At 45.7% G+C, this 20741-nt stretch overlaps 2 protein-coding genes across 2 annotated transcripts; both read right to left on the reverse strand.

Moving 5' to 3' along the window:
- Nucleotides 1-317: 317 nt before the first annotated feature.
- LOC143961875 (E3 ubiquitin-protein ligase TRIM39-like) lies at nt 318-3795 on the reverse strand. Its single transcript, XM_077471211.1, has one exon. It carries the CDS (start codon nt 3588-3590, stop codon nt 1941-1943), a length of 1650 nt encoding a protein of 549 aa, XP_077327337.1. The 5' UTR covers nt 3591-3795; the 3' UTR covers nt 318-1940.
- Nucleotides 3796-17212: 13417 nt separating this feature from the next.
- Nucleotides 17213-20487, reverse strand: LOC143961876 (E3 ubiquitin-protein ligase TRIM39-like). The gene has a single exon (XM_077471212.1). It carries the CDS (start codon nt 20415-20417, stop codon nt 18843-18845), a length of 1575 nt encoding a protein of 524 aa, XP_077327338.1. The 5' UTR covers nt 20418-20487; the 3' UTR covers nt 17213-18842.
- Between the last annotated feature and the right edge of the window lie 254 nt (nt 20488-20741).

Genomic DNA, 20741 nt, shown 5'->3' on the forward strand with positions numbered 1-20741 from the left:
CAGGAGTGTCTTGCCCATCCGGAACTCCCCTCCTCATTGGCTGAGACAGCAGCGCGGTGCCATTGGCTCCTGCTACTGTGAATTAAAATTAGCCAATAAGGAGAGAAAGGGATGGGCTTCGGCATCCGTATCTGAATAGACACAAGATGCTGTAACTTGGCTCGTGTGCCCCCATAGCAAGCTGCTTAATGTGGGGGCACTCAACAGGAGGGAGGGGCCAGGAACACAGAATAGGGACCCAAGAAGAGGAAGATCAGGGATGCTCTGTGCAAAACCATTACACAGAGCAGGTAAGCATAACACCAACACTTCACATCTACAACCAAGAAAAACTTTATTCACATTAACATCTTTCCAAATTCCTCCTCCATCACCGGGACACATCTAGTGATTATAATACACCATCACATGATACATTATATTAGGATCCATTATAAAAGTGATCCCATAGAATTCTATTGGTGATCCATTCTATGGGGACACATTATATTGGGGACACATTCCAGTTCTAGTAATCATACATTATTATAGTGATATCATTGTATTAGTGATAAATCCCATTATTTCTTTCATTAGTAAATGCATTGATGTGAACGTGTTCCATAGTTAAAAAAAACGAAAAAAAAAAAAAACGCATTGGCGTGAATGGAGTCTTAAACGCATAAAAGGTTTTTGCTTTTTATGGTTCAATAGACTTCAATGGAGGAGGTGCAGAAAAGCATGTAGTGCGTTATTACAGCGATTTTGCCGCAATTTGCATTTTTTAATTTGCCCAAACAGCAAATTATCTGAAACAAAAAATACAATAAAAACCTCCAAACGGCAAATCGCACTAAAACCTGCGGAAAGCACATCAGAAAGGCTGAAAAGCCCCCTGCATAGGTGTGAAAGGAGCCTTAGGCTGGGATGAGACTTGTGGGATGCGGGAACCAGTGCGATTCCTGTGCGGGTTCCCTCATCACACCTCAATCACCGGACGGTCACACTGACATCTGAGAACCGCTGCAGGGGGGGGGGGGGTCAATGGAAAGTGCAAACCAGTGCAAACGCTGAAATGGTGCAGGAATCGGATTGTATAGATGTGACACCCAATGTGATCCGATTCCAGTGAGGACCAAAAAAAGGGTCCGGCACCCTTCTGGTGTGAATGTGATTTCAGTCACACGGTTTGTACGGCTGAATTCACATAACACAGACATGACATGTGATCTGCACAGCAATGTGATCCCAGCCTTAGAGAGATTTCCTCTCACTTCCTGTCCTGGTGACACCAATACAAGGAGCGAGAGAAATCTGTACAGGGACACAGACATATAAAAATCTGACAGGGGCTCTAATCCTTCCCCTTCCTTATTATACTAAACATATCATTCTTATTTCAGTCTGTGTTCCTGTTGGAGTGTTCCTCTCATTTCCTGTCTAGATAAATGTTGTCACCGGGACAGGAAGTGAGGGGAAATCTCTGTAATGGAGCCCCGGACAGAAGAAAAAACCTGACAGGGGATCTAATCCTGACCGACTCTGTCTAAAAACAGCCTGGGCTCTCTGATCACATTTTTTCTTTCAGTAATAAATCTCTAGATGACGTCTTCATAGATTTCCTCTAAGATTGTTCCATTTATTTCCTATCCCATCACAGTGACCCCACCCCCTCTATGTCTGATCATGGCTGCCCCACGCCCCACAGAGGGACCACATGTGGGGGAGGGGCAGGGGGAGGAGATGGCTGATGTCACATACTGTGACAAAACACAGAAAGTATTATGTCAGATTGTTATGGGAGATAGATAGATAGATAGATAGATAGATAGATAGATAGATAGATAGATAGATAGATAGATAGATAGATAGATAGATAGATAGATAGATAGATAGATAGATAGATAGATAAAATGAATTCCCCTCCTTCGTTTGACATCACCAAACTGTGGGCGGAGTTCTCACATCTCCCGACTCCCCTCACATATCTTTATACAACCTCTCCATACACCTATCACAGCATGGAGGGGCTCAGTGAAGGTGGTGGTTAAGGTGTGGAGGTGTCGGATCGGGTCACACAGATCATAAAAGGAGATCCGCCCGGCCTCATAATCCAGATATATCCTGACTCTGTTACTGGAGGGATTGGGGGGTAAGAAGGTCCATTTACTGTCATGTATCACCTTATACTCCTCATCATTATCATCCTTGTCCAATGCCCAGGACTTATTACATCCAATCTCTGACTCCTTCCCTCTCCTCTCTATACTGGGGTAACACATCCCGACTCTCCAGTCATCTGACCCCCCGACATCCACTTCCCAGTAATGTCTCCCTGAGGAGAAACTCCGACTGCTCAACACCTGAGAAGAAAAATCCTGGAATCTCTCTGGTGTTTCTGGGTAATTCTGCTTTATATCTGACCTGGATACAGTTTTCCTGTCATCTGATAGCTGTAGATAATTATGAGCTGTGTTTCCATCCAGTAATATGTCTGCAGCCCCCTGTATATAGTATACATTTACCTCTGTTATTATATCAGATAAACCTTTCTGTAAGACCCCCGCCACATCCAGACCCCCTCCATCATGGAGGAGCTCCTCATGTCTATCTCTGTCCTCATTATCTCCATCCTCAGTATCACACAAGTCACCTGTGTCTGATTCCTGTAAGACAGTCAGTGGATCCGTCACGTTACACAGCTCCTCAATGTGACGCAACTTCCTGGACAGCTCCTCCTTCTTTATTTCCAGATCTCGGATGGAGATGGAGATCCGCTCTGCCCTCCCGGAGATATCCCTCAGGGCTCTCTTCTCCAGGTCTTCCAGACGTCTCCTGAGATCTCTAAACAGGGCAGTGACTCTCTCGGTGTCACCGGCTGCTTCTTCTTCTACTTTCCTCCGGTGTTCCTGCAGACTCTGGACTCTTTCCTCCGTCTCCTCTCTCTTTGTCAGAAGTTTCTGGAGAACATTCCTCAGTGGCTCCTTCTTCTTCTCAGAAGCCTCATCCAGTGACTCCATCTTATGTCCTTTATGTTCTCCAATCATACAACAAGAAATACAGATACAGGTCTCATCCTCAGTGCAGAAATACTTCAAAACCTCCTTATGGACGGAGCATTTCCTGCTCTCCATGGACAAGGTGGGGTCACATAAGACGTGTTCTGGGGACTTTTTGTGGACTCTCAGGTGTTTATCACACAGAGAAACCTCACAGAGCAGACAGGATCTAACAGCAGGTACAGGAAAGTCCACACAGTGAGTACAGAAGACCCCGGACTCCTCTTGATCTTGATGAGCAGACAGGAAAGTCTCTGCTATGTTACGTAGTGTTATGTTCCTCTGCAGTGCAGGACGACTCCTGAACCTTTTTCTGCATACAGGACAGAAGAAATCTCCAGACCCCTCCTGTGTATCCAGCACACGATCAATACAGACCCGGCAGAAGTTGTGACCACATCTCAGCATTACAGGATCGGTATAAATGTTCAGACAGACGGAACATTTCAGCTCGGCTCTCAGATCACCAGACGCCATCGCTGACAGGGGAAGTGAAACAAGACTGAAAGTCTCTGACACCGGAGAGGAATGTGGATGGGGGAGGGGTGACATCCTCCTACACAGGGTGAGGCTGGATGAATATTATAGGACACGGAGATCAGAGTACAGAAGGGAGGAGATTCGTTTTGCAGTAGTAATGAGAATTATACCTCCCAACATTAGAAGAGAGAAAGAGGGAAAGACGGATGTGGAGAAGACATGCGGAGCACTAAGTGCAATGACATGAAAAGTGGAGATGACTACATCATGATGAAAAGGAAATTGGTTATGTAGCACTACCCCCGAAGGAGCCGCTGGTTAGATTTGGGATTACCGTTACCTTCTGTTCCAATCGCTTCACGTCTAGGGGATGTCCCGTGGTAAATGGCCCAGTAACTTGAGAGACTGACAACAGATCCACTTGACTGGATTTTATTTGCAAAACATAGACAATGAACAGTCTGTTAAATTGGGATCAGAGGGTTGGAAAGGAAGTTCAGGTTCTCTTAGTGTCAAAGTCAATGTTGAAGAACTTGCTTACTTTGACTGCATCCAGAGAATAGCCATTCGCAACTGCATGATCACTCAAGTTGGACAGTCCCTCTCTCACAAGGTCTAGCAGCCAACAAGGTGCTTACTCAGGAACAAGTCTCTGCCACAGACGTTGTTGTAGAACATACAAGATAATGTCTCTGCCACAGATGTTTTTGTAGAACACGTAGGGAAACTAAATTCGAAGAACACTCGTAGGATACCTGGATCTTTCAGCCAGCTTGGCGATATCTACGAGACTGGATTCTCTTGGGTACTTCAGCCCTCCCAGGCTCTTACTAAGAAACCAACCCGTACGTGGTCTTCTTCTGAAGAGTCCTCCACTGAAGAGTCCTCCACTGGAATGCTTGAAGTCACTGGGTCTCTCCCAAACCGGAGACGGCACCCAACCACCTCAGAATCCTCCTTTAGTTTCCTTGCCTCGGGCTAGCCAGCCTTGAGACATCAAGATCGGATGGATCCGCACCCCAGGCCATAGCCTTCCTGGGGGCTGGTCAGGAGGACCAGGACCATGAAGTCAGTACATCATTCTGGATCGGAACCCCGAACCACGTGATGTCGGCATTTTAAATACCTTCTCCCAGAAAGCACAGCAAGAGCGCCACTCCCACTGGGCGGGCTCCGAGAGAGAGTAACTTAAGCACCTAACCAGACCATAGTTCCATGCCTACCAGAAGAGACAATGCCCCCTGTGGCCAGGCTGAACATCTCACAGTCTAATCAGACTGATGCTGAAGTCCAAATTTAGACAATTGTATCCAAACCAAATTGCAGTTTAGGTATGACCTTAACTTTGAAAAACGCATAGCTGAACGTTGGGGGTAGGAAAGGGAGAAAGGAAGGAAAATAATAAACTTTCCAGTATGTGTGAAGACATTGTTAAAAACAGAATTATCATACAGCAAAGATTACCACCCAAAACTATCTATCTAAACCACCCATTCTCTGGCAGCTTGATAGATGCTCATTGGTGAATCCTGAAAGAGAAGAACACATGCAAACAATACACTGTACAAAGGCTATTAGAAGGCATTGTTCCATCCAATCTCAATGGATCCCTCTCCTCTAAACTTTAAAACTTTTAAAACCCTTTTATTTTTCTCTCTACTTATAAAACAGTGCTAATTGCGCCGACCAGTATCCAACCGTTCCTGTTGTTCTGTTCCTAATATACACACACACATTCCATATATATATATATATATATTTTTATATATATATATATATATATATATATATATATATATATACTGTATACAGTTTAGCTAGTTTCTAATATACTACAGGCAAGCGGTTTACCTCAGTTAGCTGCAGTATATTCAGTATACCGTATCCAGTTTAGCTAGATCTCATTGCAGACCGTTCTTGTTGCTCTCTTCCTAATATACTACAGGCAGGCAGTTGATTCAGTTAGCTGCAGTATATTCAGTACTGTATCCTTTGCAGCTAGATCTCACTGCAGACTGTTCCTGTTATTCTGTTCCTAATTTACTACAGGCTGGCAGATGATTCAGATATCTGCAGTATATTCAGTATACTGTATTCAGTTTAGCTAGATCTCACTGCAGACCGTTCCTGTTGTTCTGTTCCTAATATACAACAGGCATGCAGTTGATTCAGTTAGCTGTAGTATATTCAGTATATATATATATATACACACAATATATATATATATATATATATATATATATATATATATATATATATATATATATATATATATATATACACATCCCAGCTTTGTGCCGCTACATCTCACTACAGGCCATTCCTGGTGCACCTATTCAAATACATTACAAATACATCAAACACAGTATGTCTGGAAGGCCAACAAGGAGAGGCAGACGCTCACAGGCCACTAAAAGAGGGCAAGCAGGCTCTGTGTCTACAGCCAACATTGCTAGTAAAGGACACGGTGCATCCTCAGCACATGGCCGTGGGGCCCGCTTGTCCTTTTTTTTGGCAGCTGGCAGTGTTGAACCACAGCATGCCGAAGAGTTAGTTCAGTGGATGACCAAGCCATCCTCATCCTCCTCATCCTGTGTCACCAGGCTCAGAGTACTTTGGCTGCCAATGCAGCTGCCAAATCGGCCTATTCCATTGGCTCCAGGTCATCAGTTACTCCTTCCCTAGCCCTACCATCATGCACGGAGGAGTCCCCCAGACCATAGTGTTGGGTACAACCTGCAGTCGGATGCACAGTGTTTTGAAGGCTCCAATGATGGTATCCAGCTTAAGCAAAGCAGTAACGTGAGCGCAGAGAGATGGGGTGCCCAAGAAGGACAACAAACTGGCAGTCATGTTCCTCCAGCTGCAGCATACTGCCAGGTTTTCTCCAGTGACGAGGAGGGAGGGGATGATGAGGTCACTGACTCTACGTGGGTGCCTGATAGGAGAGAGGAGGAGGAGGAGGCACATCTCCAACGAGACAGGATGCCCTCCAGGGGCCAGCTTAAGGGTAGCCAACCAACTGCAACACACTGCAGAGCTCTGCATGTGCAGGGCGCTGCTGACTCCATGCGTTTTCCAAAAGTTCTTTGGTGTGTGCCTTTTTTTGAGACATGTGCAGCAGATCGCACTGTTGCTGTTTGCAACATATGTTTAAAGCGTATCAAGCGTGGCCAAAACAGCAGCCGCTTGGGCACCACAAGCTTGACCAGACATATGTCGAACTCCCATGCAGTCTGTTGGCAAGCGTACTTTACTTCCCACCCTGCCAATGTATATATACGGCTGAGTAGGAGCTCTCTCCTTCTGACTGGACGTTCAGGAACGTCCTTCAGAAGGAGGGGGATCGCGCGTGCCTGCACAGCAGCATGATCCCGATGCGCTGGTGTCACCCGGACACTGATCGGAAGGAGGGTTCTGTGATTGGCCCTCCTGATCACATGACGGCCATTCCAATCACAGCCGTCATGTGATGTAAACAATCAGCCGGTTGCTAGGCAATCGGCTCTCCTCTCCTCACACGGAAGTTGTCGCTGAGGAGAGGAGAGCGGATCGCTGACGCCAGCTGGTGATCAGTGAGTATGAGCTGTTTTTTTACAGCTTTTTACTCACTGATCACCAATCTAGTGAAAAACACACATGTCCTCACACAATGTCCCCATAACACACATGTCCACAAATAATAAAAACACATGTCCCCAAATAATAAAAACACATGTACCCCACATATGTCCCACTAAAATCACATGTCCCAGTGATTATCTGCACACATATGTCCGTGATCACCTGCACACATCTGCACATGATCATTTGCGTACATATGTTCGTGATCACACAAACCAATTATTATACACTTAACAGAATTTTTTTCCCCAAAAACATGTAGTAGAATACATTTTGGCTTAAATTTATGACAAAATTCAATTTTATTGGATTTCTTTTAAAATAGAAAGAAGAAAATATTGGGGATTTTTTCAAAATTTACACTCTTTTTTTGCTTATATCGCAAAAAATAAAAAAACTGAGTCGTGAATAAATACCACCAAAATAAAGCTCGATTTGTGTGAACAAAATGATAAAAATGTAATTTGGGTACAGCGTAGCATGACCGCGCAATTGTCATTGAAAGTGTGACAGTGCTGAAAGCTGAAAATTGGTCTGGGAAGGAAAGGGGTGAAAGTGCCCGGTATTGTAGTGGTTAAAAGACCCAAACCAAAGAATGGACCTCTCCTTGCTCCTCATCAGCTGGGATCTCCAACTCCACTACACCTTCAGTTCTCTCAGAAACCTGCACTGAGAGTAATGAAGGTGTAGAATTAGGTTTGCCAAGTACTTGCGGGCAATCTGCTATCGCTACACCAACGTCCGATTGTACCAGGCAAATTTCCCTACCCCAGTTGCTAAATCGGCAAAAGAAATTTGGTCCCAGACATCCACATGCCCAGCGGCTGAATGCTAGCTTGGCTAAATCGCTAGCACTCCAACTGCTGCCTTTTCAGCTGGTAGACTCTGCCCCCTTCCGTGAATTTGTGGAATGTGCGGTACCTCAGTGGCAGCTTCCCAAACGCTACTTTTTTTCACAGAAGGCGATTCCGGCTCTCTACCAGCTTGTGGAAGGCAATCTTTTGGCCTCGCTGGACAGGGCAGTCAGTGGTAAGGTGCATATTATCGCTGACTCATGGTCCAGCAGGCATGGACCGGGATGTTACCTATACTACTGCTATCCACGGCTCGGAAGGCTCATCCGCTTCCTCCAAATGGAGACTACAAGGAATTCCAAGGGGAATCACCATTTGGCGTGTTGCATCTTGGGTGGCATTGGAGCCCCCTACAAGCCCTTACGACACACTACTATATGGTGGATGTGTCCAACTTATCTGGTAAGTGTATCCAATTTTTTGTTTTGTCCTATAATCCGTTCTCAAGAAGTTTTTGAGGTCTGAGAAGGTTGAGAGTCATTTTTCCAGGAATGTCATCTGATTTCTCCAGAAGTCCTAAACACATCACTTTGAAGCCCATGACGATTGTCTTCACCTCATTTGGACTTTAGTGGACTCTTGGTCATTGTTATTTGATTATTTTCACTTCCATTATACTTACACTTATTCACTTAGGTGCCTAGAAGTGCTGCACTTATTTATATATTTCTGTTCTTAACTTGGTTTGTTTGAAACTCCATATACTGTCATTCAGGCCCGGACTGGCCATAGGGCAGACTGGGCATTTGCCCGGCGGGCCGGGGGCCGCCCGCTCCGTGGCCTGTTGATGATCAGGCCGCACAGCGGGAGGTAAGCGGCGACTGCGGCCTGATCATGGGTAACACAGGCCACGGCCGCCGCTCACCTACCGCCATGCGGCCGTGCCTGTGTCATGCGGAACTGGCGGCTGCATGGGCTGAGCTGTGTGTCTCTCTCACACACAGCTCAGCCTCAGAGCCGCGCTGACAGTCCTGCTCTCCTCCTCCAGCCGTGGGCGTCTGCACGGTGGGGAGAGCTGCAGGCTGCTGTCACAATATTCCCCCCTCGCTCCCCCTCCCCTTCTCATGTCGGCAGCAGGGGAAGAGGAGGCTTTCCTGTCTGTAAGTTTTCCCTCCCCATTGGACAAAACAGAGGGCCAATCAGAAGCAACTAGAGGGGCATCATGGGAAATGTAGTCCCAGAAATACATGGCACCATTGGTCTTAGCAGGGAGCAGACTACAGTCCCCAGCAAGCACTCTGCTGGGGTGAAAGAGAAAACCCAGAAACAAGCTGAGGAGTGCTTGTAGCAGCTACTACAGGAGACATGGAAACCGAAAGAGAGGACTGTGCTGGGGGAACTGTGCCGGGGGTTATACAGGGTGTGAACTACCTGTATTGGGTATACCAGTGTCCATCACCTGAAGGTGCCTATATACCCACACCACATAGTAATTACTACTGTGCTCTGTGTCCCGTGATGTACTCCAAGAAAAAGTTTTTACAGGTAAGCTGTGTAATTTTTACTTTTTGTTATAAAACACTTCCAATAAAAAGATTTTAAAAATCTAATTTCTTCATCAATTTAGGCTAATATGTATTCTGCTACATGATTTTGGTAAAAAAAAAAAAAAATCTCAATAACTGTGAATTGATTGGTTTGCAGAAATGTTAAAGTATCTACAAACTATGGGATAGATCAGGTGGTAGGCAACTCCCAGCAAATGTATCCTACGCATACACAGAACATCACTTCAGCTGATATCCCGATCAGCTGGCATGACGTATCGACTGGGCATGCTCAGTTTGTCGGATGCATTTTCCGATGAGAGGCAAGCCACGGAGAGCGTGCGGAGAGAGAGAATCTAAATGTAAGATTCCGCCTCGCTCTCCATGCATTGTTGTCCCATTACAATAGGAGCTGTTTATACCCTGCGGGGGGTCTTGGTGGTTCTAGGAAGCCAGCATGGGGGGAGCTCTGTTGACCTTCTAACTCTCAGAGCCAAATATTGTGTGGTACTTGGGACAGGAGTGTATGGTTAAGACGTTTTATTTCATGTTTTATGTAACTTTGGCATTTATGGATATATTACATAGTTACATGGTTGGTGGGGTTGAGTGGAGACACCAGTCCATCCAGTTTGACCTGAGTGAGTGCAGGGTGTGGGTCTGTGGTTGTCCCTATCCCTGTGCATTGTGTCTCATTAAGATGCTCATATTTGTTTAAGGTGCCCATATAGTAACATCGGTTTGCTCACGCTCACGTCGGTCCCTGCCCTCAGGGAGCCCACAGTCCGGGGTCCCCGGCTTGCTTTCATATACTAGGGTCAATTTTGGACGGAGGCCAGTTGGCCTACCAGCATGTCTTTGGAGTGTGGGAGGAAACCGGAGTGCCGGGAGGAGACCCACGCAGGCACAAGGAGAGCATGCAGAGACCAGGCAGGTAGTGTCACGGTTGGGATTCAAAAAAGCGACCCTTTTTTACTGCTAGGTGAGAGTGCTACCCACTACACCACTGTGCCACCCGATATTGTTTAGGTAAATATGCCTATATTTTAGTATGGGCCCTAACTGACATAAAGCCTAAAGTGTGTCTAGAGATAAGTGTTCATTTGGATGTCTCAGTTTTTGTAGGGAGAAATCCTGGTTTCTCACGGTTTCCTAAAATGTTTGTAAATGTTCATGTGGTATCTCAAATGTGTTTTGTGAGCAGTAGTTTGTGTAGCTAAGCGAAGAAATTTGGGTTTTGGCTGGAAAATGCGCCATTTTGTAGACATGTGCGCCGTCAAAAAATTAATTGTGCTTCATTCCGTTTCGTATTAAAAAAAAATTGTACTTCGTAATTCGTGTCAGAAATTCAATTCAGATTCGTACGAGATACGAATTTTCGTTAGAATCGTAATTTTTTTTTTTTAAACAACGAATGTTCGTTGTGATGAATTTATCATTATGAGGGGTTCTCACCATCCCTGTGCTGAGTTCCCAGGTCTGTACACCCGCTGTACCCATTATGAGGGGTTCCCACCATCCCTGTGCTGAGTTCCCAGGTCTGTACACCCGCTGTGCCCATTATGAGGGCTTCCCACCATCCCTGTGCTGAGTTCCCGGGTCTGTACACCCGCTGTGTCCATTATGAGGGGTCCCACCATCCCTGTGCCGAGTTCCCAGGTCTGTACACCCACTGTGCCCATTATGAGGGGTTCCCACCATCCCTGTGCTGAGTTCCCGGGTCTGTACACCCGCTGTGCCCATTATGAGGAGTTCCCACCATCCCTGTGCTGAGTTCCCAGGTCCTCATTATGAGGGGTTCCCACCATCCCTGTGCTGAGTTCCCAGATCCCCATTATGAGGGGTTCCCACCATCCCTGTGCTGAGTTCCCGGGTCTGTACACCCGCTGTGCCCATTATGAGGGGTTCCCACCATCCCTGTGTTGAGTTCCTGGGTCTGTACACCCGCTGTGTCCATTATGAGGGGTTCCCACCATCCCTATGCTGAGTTCCCAGGTCTGTACATCTGCTCTGCCCATTATGAGGGGTTCCCACCATCCCTGTGCTGAGTTCCCAGGTTTGTACACCCGCTGTGCCCATTATGAGGGGTTCCCACTATCCCTGTGCTGAGTTCCCAGGTCTGTACACCCGCTGTGCCCATTATGAGGGGTTCCCACCATCCCTGTGCTGAGTTCCCAGGTCTGTAGACCCGCTTTGTGTCCATTATGAGGGGCTCTCACCATCCCTGTGCTGTGCTGACTTCCTGGGGTTTTTAACTTCATCATAACAAATAATCGTAGTTATCGAACATTCTGTCCCATTCTGTTGTAACGGAATTTGGATCCAAAGTTTGTATATGAAATTTCGTACAAAATTTGTATGCATAACAATTCATACGTCGGATTCTTACGAATGTACAAATTTCTGGAAATTCATACGCATTTTCGGTTCATACGAAAAAGAATCGCACACGTCCACCATTTTGTCGTGGCCTGGCTTTTCTTGTAGTCACCATGTGGCCGTTGTCTTGATTTTGCTGCCATTTTGTATCCGCTGTGTTTGGGTGGAATTGCTATTTTGGTTTATAGAGACGTGGTTTAAGGCGCCATTTCCTTTTGAGTGAATTCTACTTTTGTACTTTTTACATACTTTTCAGTAGAGCTATGGCGTTTTCCGTATTGAATTTTGGTTTTGAGTGAAATCTCTACTTTGCACTGAATTTCACCGGATGACAAGACTAGCTTTAACTGTGAGGTTTTTTGTACTTCTAGCGCTGTGTGTTTTGAAATATTTTGGAGTTCCTCGGAGGGCAATTCATTGTTGTGAGACTTGTATTGGTAGAGCTGAGGTTTGGATTGAATAGCTTGCAGTACAAACAATGCTTCCCCTCCCCCCCATTTCCTGTTCAGGTGTGCAACAGGAAGTTGGTGGGAGGAGCTTGGGGGTCTTTAGAAACAAGCATGTTGACACAAAGGGACTCGTGTTTGGAAGATGACTAAATCATTTTAATGAAGGTTTATACTGTAATACAGTTTTGGGTAGAGGGTAGGGATGAGCCAAACACCCCCCTCCCCCCCCGGGTTCGGTTCGCACCAGAACTTGCGAACAGACCGATAGTCGCACAAACTTTCGAACACCGTTAAAGTCTATGGGACTCGAATGTGAGAAATCAAAAATGTGAATTTTAAAGGCTAATATGCAAGTTATTGTCCTAAAAAGTGTTTGGGGACCCGGGTCCTGCCGCATATCAGTGCCTATCTGTGTTGCATATCAGTGCCACCTATTCTGCCCCAGGGGACATGGATCAATGCAAAAAAAAGTTTTAAAAGCGGCTTTTTTTTTTGGAGCAGTGATTTTAATAATGATTAAAGTGAAACAATAAAAGTGTAATATTCCTTTAAATGTGGTACCTGGGGGGTGTCTATAGTATGCCTGTGAAGGGGCGCATGTTTCCCGTGCTTAGAACTGTCCCTGCACAAAATAAAATTTCTAAAGTAATAAAAGTAATTTAACCACTTGCCGCCCGCCATATAGAGGAATGAGGATGGCAAAGTGGTTTCAATATCCTGACTGTGTGTCATGTGACGTGATCGGGATATTGAGCCGTGGTGCACCCCTGGGGGCGCGCATCGCGGCGATTGTTGTTGCGGTGTGTGAGTCAGTCTGACACACCGCAACTACGATCTCGGTAAAAAGTCTCCGATGGAGACTCTTTACCATGAGATCAGCCGTGTCCAATCACGGCTGATCACAGAGTAAATAGGAAGAGCCATTGATCGGCTTTTCCTCACTCGCATCTGTCAGACTTGAGTAGAGGAGAGCCGATCGGCTGCTCTTCTGACAGGGAGGGTCTGTGCTGATTGATTATCAGAGCAGCCCCCCCCCCCCCGAGGATGCCCACACTGGACCACCAGGGATGCCACCAGACCACCAGGGATGCCCAGCACCAGGTATGCCACCCTAGACCACCAGGGATGCTAGTCAGTGCCCACAATGGGCATCACTGATTGGCATGTATTTTTGTTTGACAATGATTGGCATCCATACAATACTTTACACTACAATGCCACCTATCAGTGCCCATCCGTGCCACCTATCAGTGCCCATCCATTCCGCCTATCAGTGCCCATCCATGCCGCCTATCCATACCCATCCATGCCGCCTATCCATGCCCATCTGTGCCAACTATCAGTGCCTATCTGTGTCGCATATCAGTGCCACCTATCAGTGCCACATATCAGTGCCCATCAATGCCACTTCATTGGTGCCACATCATAGGTGCCCATATGCCTTATCAGTGCCCGTCAGTACAGCCCCATCAGTGCCCATCAGTGAAGGAGAAAACTTATTTATTTACAAAGTTTTGTAACTGAAACAAAAAAAAAACATTTTTTTTTTCAAAAATTTCGGTCTATTTGTTTAGCAGAAAATAAAAATCCCAGGGGTGATCAAATACCACCAAAAGAAAGCCCTATTTGTGGGAACAAAATGATAAAAGTTTAGTTTGGGTACAGTGCAGCATGACCGTGCAATTGTCATTCAAAGTGCGACAGAGCTGAAAGCTCAAAATTCATCTGGGCAGGAAGGTGTATAAGTGGCCGGTATTACATTTTTAAAGGAATAAAAGTCATTTAAAACTGCTTGCGGCTTTAATGTAATGTCTGGTTCCGGCAATATGGATGAAAATCACTGAGACAAATGGCATGGGTAGCCCCCCCAGTCCATTACCAGCCCCTTTGGGTCTTGTATGGATATTAAGGGGAACCCCGCACCCAAATTTAAAAAAAGGTAAGGCATGGGGCCCCCAGGCCCTATTTACTCAGAACAGCAGTATACAGGCAGTGTAAACAAGACAGGGACTGTGTAGGTTTGTCCTTATGTAGAATCTGTTTGTAATTTGGAACAAGTACATTCTGTAAGTGTATCTCCAGTCACAAAAACTATTTTAAAGCTTTTTGGAAAACATAGGGAAGGGTTATCACCCCTGTAACATTTGTTTTGCTGTCTGTGCACCTCTTTAGAAGAGTTCACCTCACTTTCTGTCCCAATAAAAATTGGATTTTGAAAATGTGGGGTTTTTAGGGAAACAAGGATTGGTGATAAAGTATCAGTGAAGGAGACACCCTTTACCATACTGACTCTTACAGGAGAGAATTTCCCTTCCTATGGGTAGATTTCATCTCACTTCCTGTTGTCTCCTTCCATTTGTGAGTAGGAGTCCTTTGTAAGTTGGATGTTTGAAAGTAGGGGCCTGCCCTATATACTCTGCAGAAAATTGGGTCTTAGGTGTTGGTGGTACCAGAACACTATAAGTCCTCACAGTTACTCTGGGTGGGCACTGGAATGGGCCCTGCTGTGAAATATTAGATCAAGAATTGTAATTACATGCCCCTGTTAAACAGGGGCTAAAAAATTGGGCCTTAGGCACTGGTGCCACAACACTGCAACCTCTCACAAATACTCTAGTTGGAGCGCAGGAATGAGCTCTGCTGCAAAGTATTGCATCAAAAATTGTAATTACACGCCTCTTTTAAACAGGGACAGAAAAATTGGGCCTTAGCCACTGGTGGTGGTTCCCAGAACCAAAAATGTTCTTCCAAGCTATCAGCATGAACATTGAGGAGGAAGAGGATAGTCACTCAGCATAGGCAGTATTGAAGGGATCTCACATTCAAAAAACAAATTATTTGGTTACATCAGCATCAGGTGCTTGGTAGCTGGTGTTCCAAGACTGATTCATTTTTATGAAGGCCATCCAATCGACCAATTTGACCAATCCGGTGGACAAGCGCACCCTGTGATCGGTTACAAAGCCTCCAGCAGCACTGAATGTGCATTCCGAAAGAACGCTGGATGCAGGACAGGCCAGTAGCTCAATTGCAGATGCAATCTCTGGCCAGTGATCCATCCTCAAGACCCAGTAACCCAGAGGATTTTCAGTGCGAAAGGTGTCCAAGTCTGACCTTGCCCCTAGGTATTCCTGCACCATGTAAATCAGACGCTGGTGATGGTTGCTGGAACCGATCATACCTTGGGGCTGCGGACTAAAAAATTGTCTGAACGCATCGGTCAGACGGCCACCTTCTCCACCGCTCCTTCTGTGACTGACCGAAGCCTCAGCAACACGTTGTCCAGGAGGACCAGGAAATTGTAACCTCCCAGGCTCTGGAAACGCATTGCACAAACCTTTCTGCAAGGCCTCCCGAAGATGTTTCATCCTCTGCTCCCTCTGTGATGGCAAGATAAGGTCCGCAACCTTAGCCTTGTAACGTGGATCAAGGAGGGTTGCCAGCCAGTAATGATCCCTCTACTTGATACCACGAATACAAGGATCCTTCCATGGGCTTTGCAGGATCAGTGAGGCCATGCAGCGTAGGTTTGCTGAGGCATGCAGTCTGGAGTCCTCTGGGTCACTAAGGACGACCTGATCCACAGCCACCTCCTCCCAGCCACGTACAAGTCCATGCATTTCTTCGGACTCTAAATGATCCCTTGAAGACTGCTGGTGATGCTGAGTGATAGGCTCCAACTCCATGCTGACACAATCCTCCTCCTCCTCTTCCTGTGTGATCGGCAGGCACGCAGGAACACTGTCTGGATAAAGGGGGCCTTCAAAGGTAAGGAAGTCCTCCTCTTCCTGCCTCTGTTCTGAGGATCTCTCGATATTCAAATGCAGCCTACTAGAAGAGCTTATATGGTGTGCAGTGTGTCTCTGTAGGGTCTCTGCCTCTTGTCTCTGGTTTAATCCAATGCATTTTCTATTTCTGGATAAAAAAAAATTGTAATTTCTCCTTCTTTAAAAGAGGCCTGCCACCAAGGCTTACAGGATGTTCATCATGTCCCTGTAATACTTCTTATTTGTGTCTTTAACATAATCAGTGTAATATTTATTTCTTGCTAAAAATAAAACCTCCTTGATTCTCTCTCTCTTCCAATTAGACCCACATAAAAGCCTACATGATTTGCAGCATGTCTCCACAATATTTCGGTATAATCACTGTCATTTTTATTTTTAAAAAACCTGCCTTGTCTCTCCATCTTACATTGCTGCCAATCAAGCTGCTTACATACTCTCCAGCCACTGTGCTATTTGTCTGACTACTGTCTCTGAAATACAGATGTGTCATTTTTATTTCTTCATAACAATTGCTCCATCTATGGAACGTGTGACTATCTATTGAAGTGCTTTGTTCACTCTGTAATGACATTTGATTAAGATCTGCAGACAATACAGTGTGGTTAGGCATTAAATGAAGATCACATGTTATGCTATGAAACATGCTTTGCCACTCTTTGGAAATTGTTGCAAAGTATTTATCATTATTTTATTTAGAAATGTAATTGCATTCTACGCATTACGATAAAGAACCTTCCATGTGCAGCCTCAGCTCCGCTAATACTTACCTGAGGTCCCTCTAGATCCAGCAATGTTGCAGGAGTGTCTTGCCCATCCGGAACTCCCCTCCTCATTGGCTGAGACAGCAGCGCGGTGCCATTGGCTCCTGCTACTGTGAATTAAAATTAGCCAATAAGGAGAGAAAGGGATGGGCTTCGGCATCCGTATCTGAATAGACACAAGATGCTGTAACTGGGCTCGTGTGCCCCCATAGCAAGCTGCTTAATGTGGGGGCACTCAACAGGAGGGAGGGGCCAGGAGCACAGAATAGGGACCCAAGAAGAGGAGGATCAGGGATGCTCTGTGCAAAACCATTACACAGAGCAGGTAAGCATAACACCAACACTTCACATCTACAACCGAGAAAAACTTTATTCACATTAACATCTTTCCAAATTCCTCCTCCATCACCAGGACACATCTAGTGATTATAATACACCATCACATGATACATTATATTAGGATCCATTATAAAAGAGATCCCATAGAATTCTATTGGTGATCCATTCTATGGGGACACATTATATTGGGGACACATTCCAGTTCTAGTAATCATACATTATTATAGTGATATCATTATATTAGTGATAAATCCCATTATTTCTTTCATTAGTAAATGCATTGATGTGAACGTGTTCCATAGTTTAAAAAAACGAAAAAAAAAAAAAACGCATTGGCGTGAATGGAGTCTTAAACGCATAAAAGGTTTTTGCTTTTTATGGTTCAATAGACTTCAATGGAGGAGGTGCAGAAAAGCATGTAGTGCGTTATTACAGCGATTTTGCCGCAATTTGCATTTTTTAATTTGCCCAAACAGCAAATTATCTGAAACAAAAAATACAATAAAAACCTCCAAACGGCAAATCGCACTAAAACCTGCGGAAAGCACATAAGAAAGGCTGAAAAGCACCCTGCATAGGTGTGAAAGGAGCCTTAGGCTGGGATGAGACTTGTGGGATGCGGGAACCAGTGCGATTCCTGTGCGGGTTCCCTCATCACACCTCAATCACCGGACGGTCACACTGACATCTGAGAACCGCTGCGGGGGGGGGGGGGGGTCAATGGAAAGTTAATGACACCCCCAGATCGCTTCGCAGATCGCAGTGCAAACGCTGAAATGGTACAGGAATCGGATTGTATAGATGTGACACCCAATGTGATCCGATTCCAGTGAGGACCAAAAAAAGGGTCCGGCACCATTCTGGTGTGAATGTGATTTCAGTCACACAGTTTGTACGGCTGAATTCACAGCACACAGACATGACATGTGATCTGCACAGCAATGTGATCCCAGCCTTAGAGAGATTTCCTCTCACTTCCTGTCCTGGTGACACCAATACAAGGAGCGAGAGAAATCTGTACAGGGACACAGACATATAAAAGTCTGACAGGGGCTCTAATCCTTCCCCTTCCTTATTATACTAAACATATCATTCTTATTTCAGTCTGTGTTCCTGTTGGAGAGTTCCTCTCATTTCCTGTCTAGATAAATGTTGTCACCGGGACAGGAAGTGAGGGGAAATCTCTGTAATGGAGCCCCGGACAGAAGAAAAAACCTGACAGGGGACCTAATCCTGACCCACTCTGTCTAAAAACAGCCTGGGCTCTCTGATCACATTTTTTCTTTCAGTAATAAATCTCTAGATGACGTCTTCATAGATTTCCTCTAAGATTGTTCCATTTATTTCCTATCCCATCACAGTGACCCCACCCCCTCTATGTCTGATCATGGCTGCCCCACGCCCCACAGAGGGACCACATGTGGGGGAGGGGCAGGGGGAGGAGATGGCTGATGTCACATACTGTGACAAAACACAGAAATTATTATGTCAGATTGTTATGGGAGAGATAGATAGATAGATAGATAGATAGATAGATAGATAGATAGATAGATAGATAGATAGATAGATAGATAGATAGATAGATAGATAGATAAATGAATTCCCCTCCTTCGTTTGACATCACCAAACTGTGGGCGGAGTTCTCACATCTCCCGCCTCCCCCCACATATCTTTATACAACCTCCCCATACACCTATCAAAGCATGGAGGGGTTCAGTGAAGGTGGTGGTTAAGGTGTGGAGGTGTCGGATCGGGTCACACAGATCATAAAAGGAGATCCGCCCGGCCTCATAATCCAGATATATCCTGACTCTGTTACTGGAGGGATTGGGGGGTAAGAAGGTCCATTTACTGTCATGTATCACCTTATACTCCTCATCATTATCATCCTTGTCCAATGCCCAGGACTTATTACATCCAATCTCTGACTCCTTCCCTCTCCTCTCTATACTGGGGTAACACATCCCGACTCTCCAGTCATCTGACCCCCCGACATCCACTTCCCAGTAATGTCTCCCTGAGGAGAAACTCCGACTGCTCAACACCTGAGAAGAAAAATCCTGGAATCTCTCTGGTGTTTCTGGGTAATTCTGCTTTATATCTGACCTGGATACAGTTTTCCTGTCATCTGATAGCTGTAGATAATTATGAGCTGTGTTTCCATCCAGTAATATGTCTGCAGCCCCCTGTATATAGTATACATTTACCTCTGTTATTATATCAGATAAACCTTTCTGTAAGACCCCCGCCATATCCAGACCCCCTCCATCATGGAGGAGCTCCTCATGTCTCTCTCTGTCCTCATTATCTCCATCCTCAGTATCACACAAGTCACCTGTGTCTGATTCCTGTAAGACAGTCAGTGGATCCGTCACGTTACACAGCTCCTCAATGTGACGCAACTTCCTGGACAGCTCCTCCTTCTTTATTTCCAGATCCCGGATGGAGATGGAGATCCGATTTGCCCTCCTGGAGATTTCCCTCAGGACTCTCTTCTCCAGGTCTTCCAGACGTCTCCTGAGATCTCTAAACAGGGCAGTGACTCTCTCGGTGTCACCAGCGGCTTCTTCTTCTACTTTCCTCCGGTGTTCCTGCAGACTCTGGACTCTTTCCTCCGTCTTCTCTCTCTTTGTCAGAAGTTTCTGCAGAACATTCCTCAGTGGCTCCTTCTTCTTCTCAGAAGCCTCATCCAGTGACTCCATATTATGTCCTTTATGTTCTCCAATCATACAACAAGAAATACAGATACAGGTCTCATCCTCAGTGCAGAAATACTTCAAAACCTCCTTATGGACGGAGCATTTCCTGCTCTCCATGGACAAGGTGGGGTTACATAAGACGTGTTCTGGGGACTTTTTGTGGACTCTCAGGTGTTTATCACACAGAGAAACCTCACAGAGCAGACAGGATCTAACAGCAGGTACAGGAAAGTCCACACAGTGAGTACAGAAGACCCCGGACTCCTCTTGATCTTGATGAGCAGACAGGAAAGTCTCTGCTATGTTACGTAGTGTTATGTTCCTCTGCAGTGTAGGACGACTCCTGAACCTTTTTCTGCATACAGGACAGAAGAAATCTCCAGACCCCTCCTGTGTATCCAGCACACGATCAATACAGACCCGGCAGAAGTTGTGACCACATCCCAGCATTACAGGATCGGTATAAATGTTCAGACAGACGGAACATTTCAGCTCGGCTCTCAGATCACCAGACGCCATCGCTGACAGGGGAAGTGAAACAAGACTGAAAGTCTCTGACACCGGAGAGGAATGTGGATGGGGGAGGGGTGACGTCCTCCTACACAGGGTGAGGCTGGATGAATATTATAGGTCACGGAGATCAGAGTACAGAAGGGAGGAGATTCGTTTTGCAGTAGTAATGAGAATTATACCTCCCAACAATAGAAGAGAGAAAGAGGGAAAGACGGATGTGGAGAAGACATGCGGAGCACTAAGTGCAATGACATGAAAAGTGGAGATGACTACATCATGATGAAAAGGAAATTGGTTATGTAGCACTACCCCCGAAGGAGCCGCTGGTTA

This window comes from Lithobates pipiens, unplaced genomic scaffold (genome assembly GCF_037356315.1).
Source record: "Lithobates pipiens isolate NorthernLeopardFrog02 unplaced genomic scaffold, aLitPip1_a1.2 Scaffold_8, whole genome shotgun sequence".
Lineage (NCBI taxonomy): Eukaryota > Metazoa > Chordata > Amphibia > Anura > Ranidae > Lithobates > Lithobates pipiens.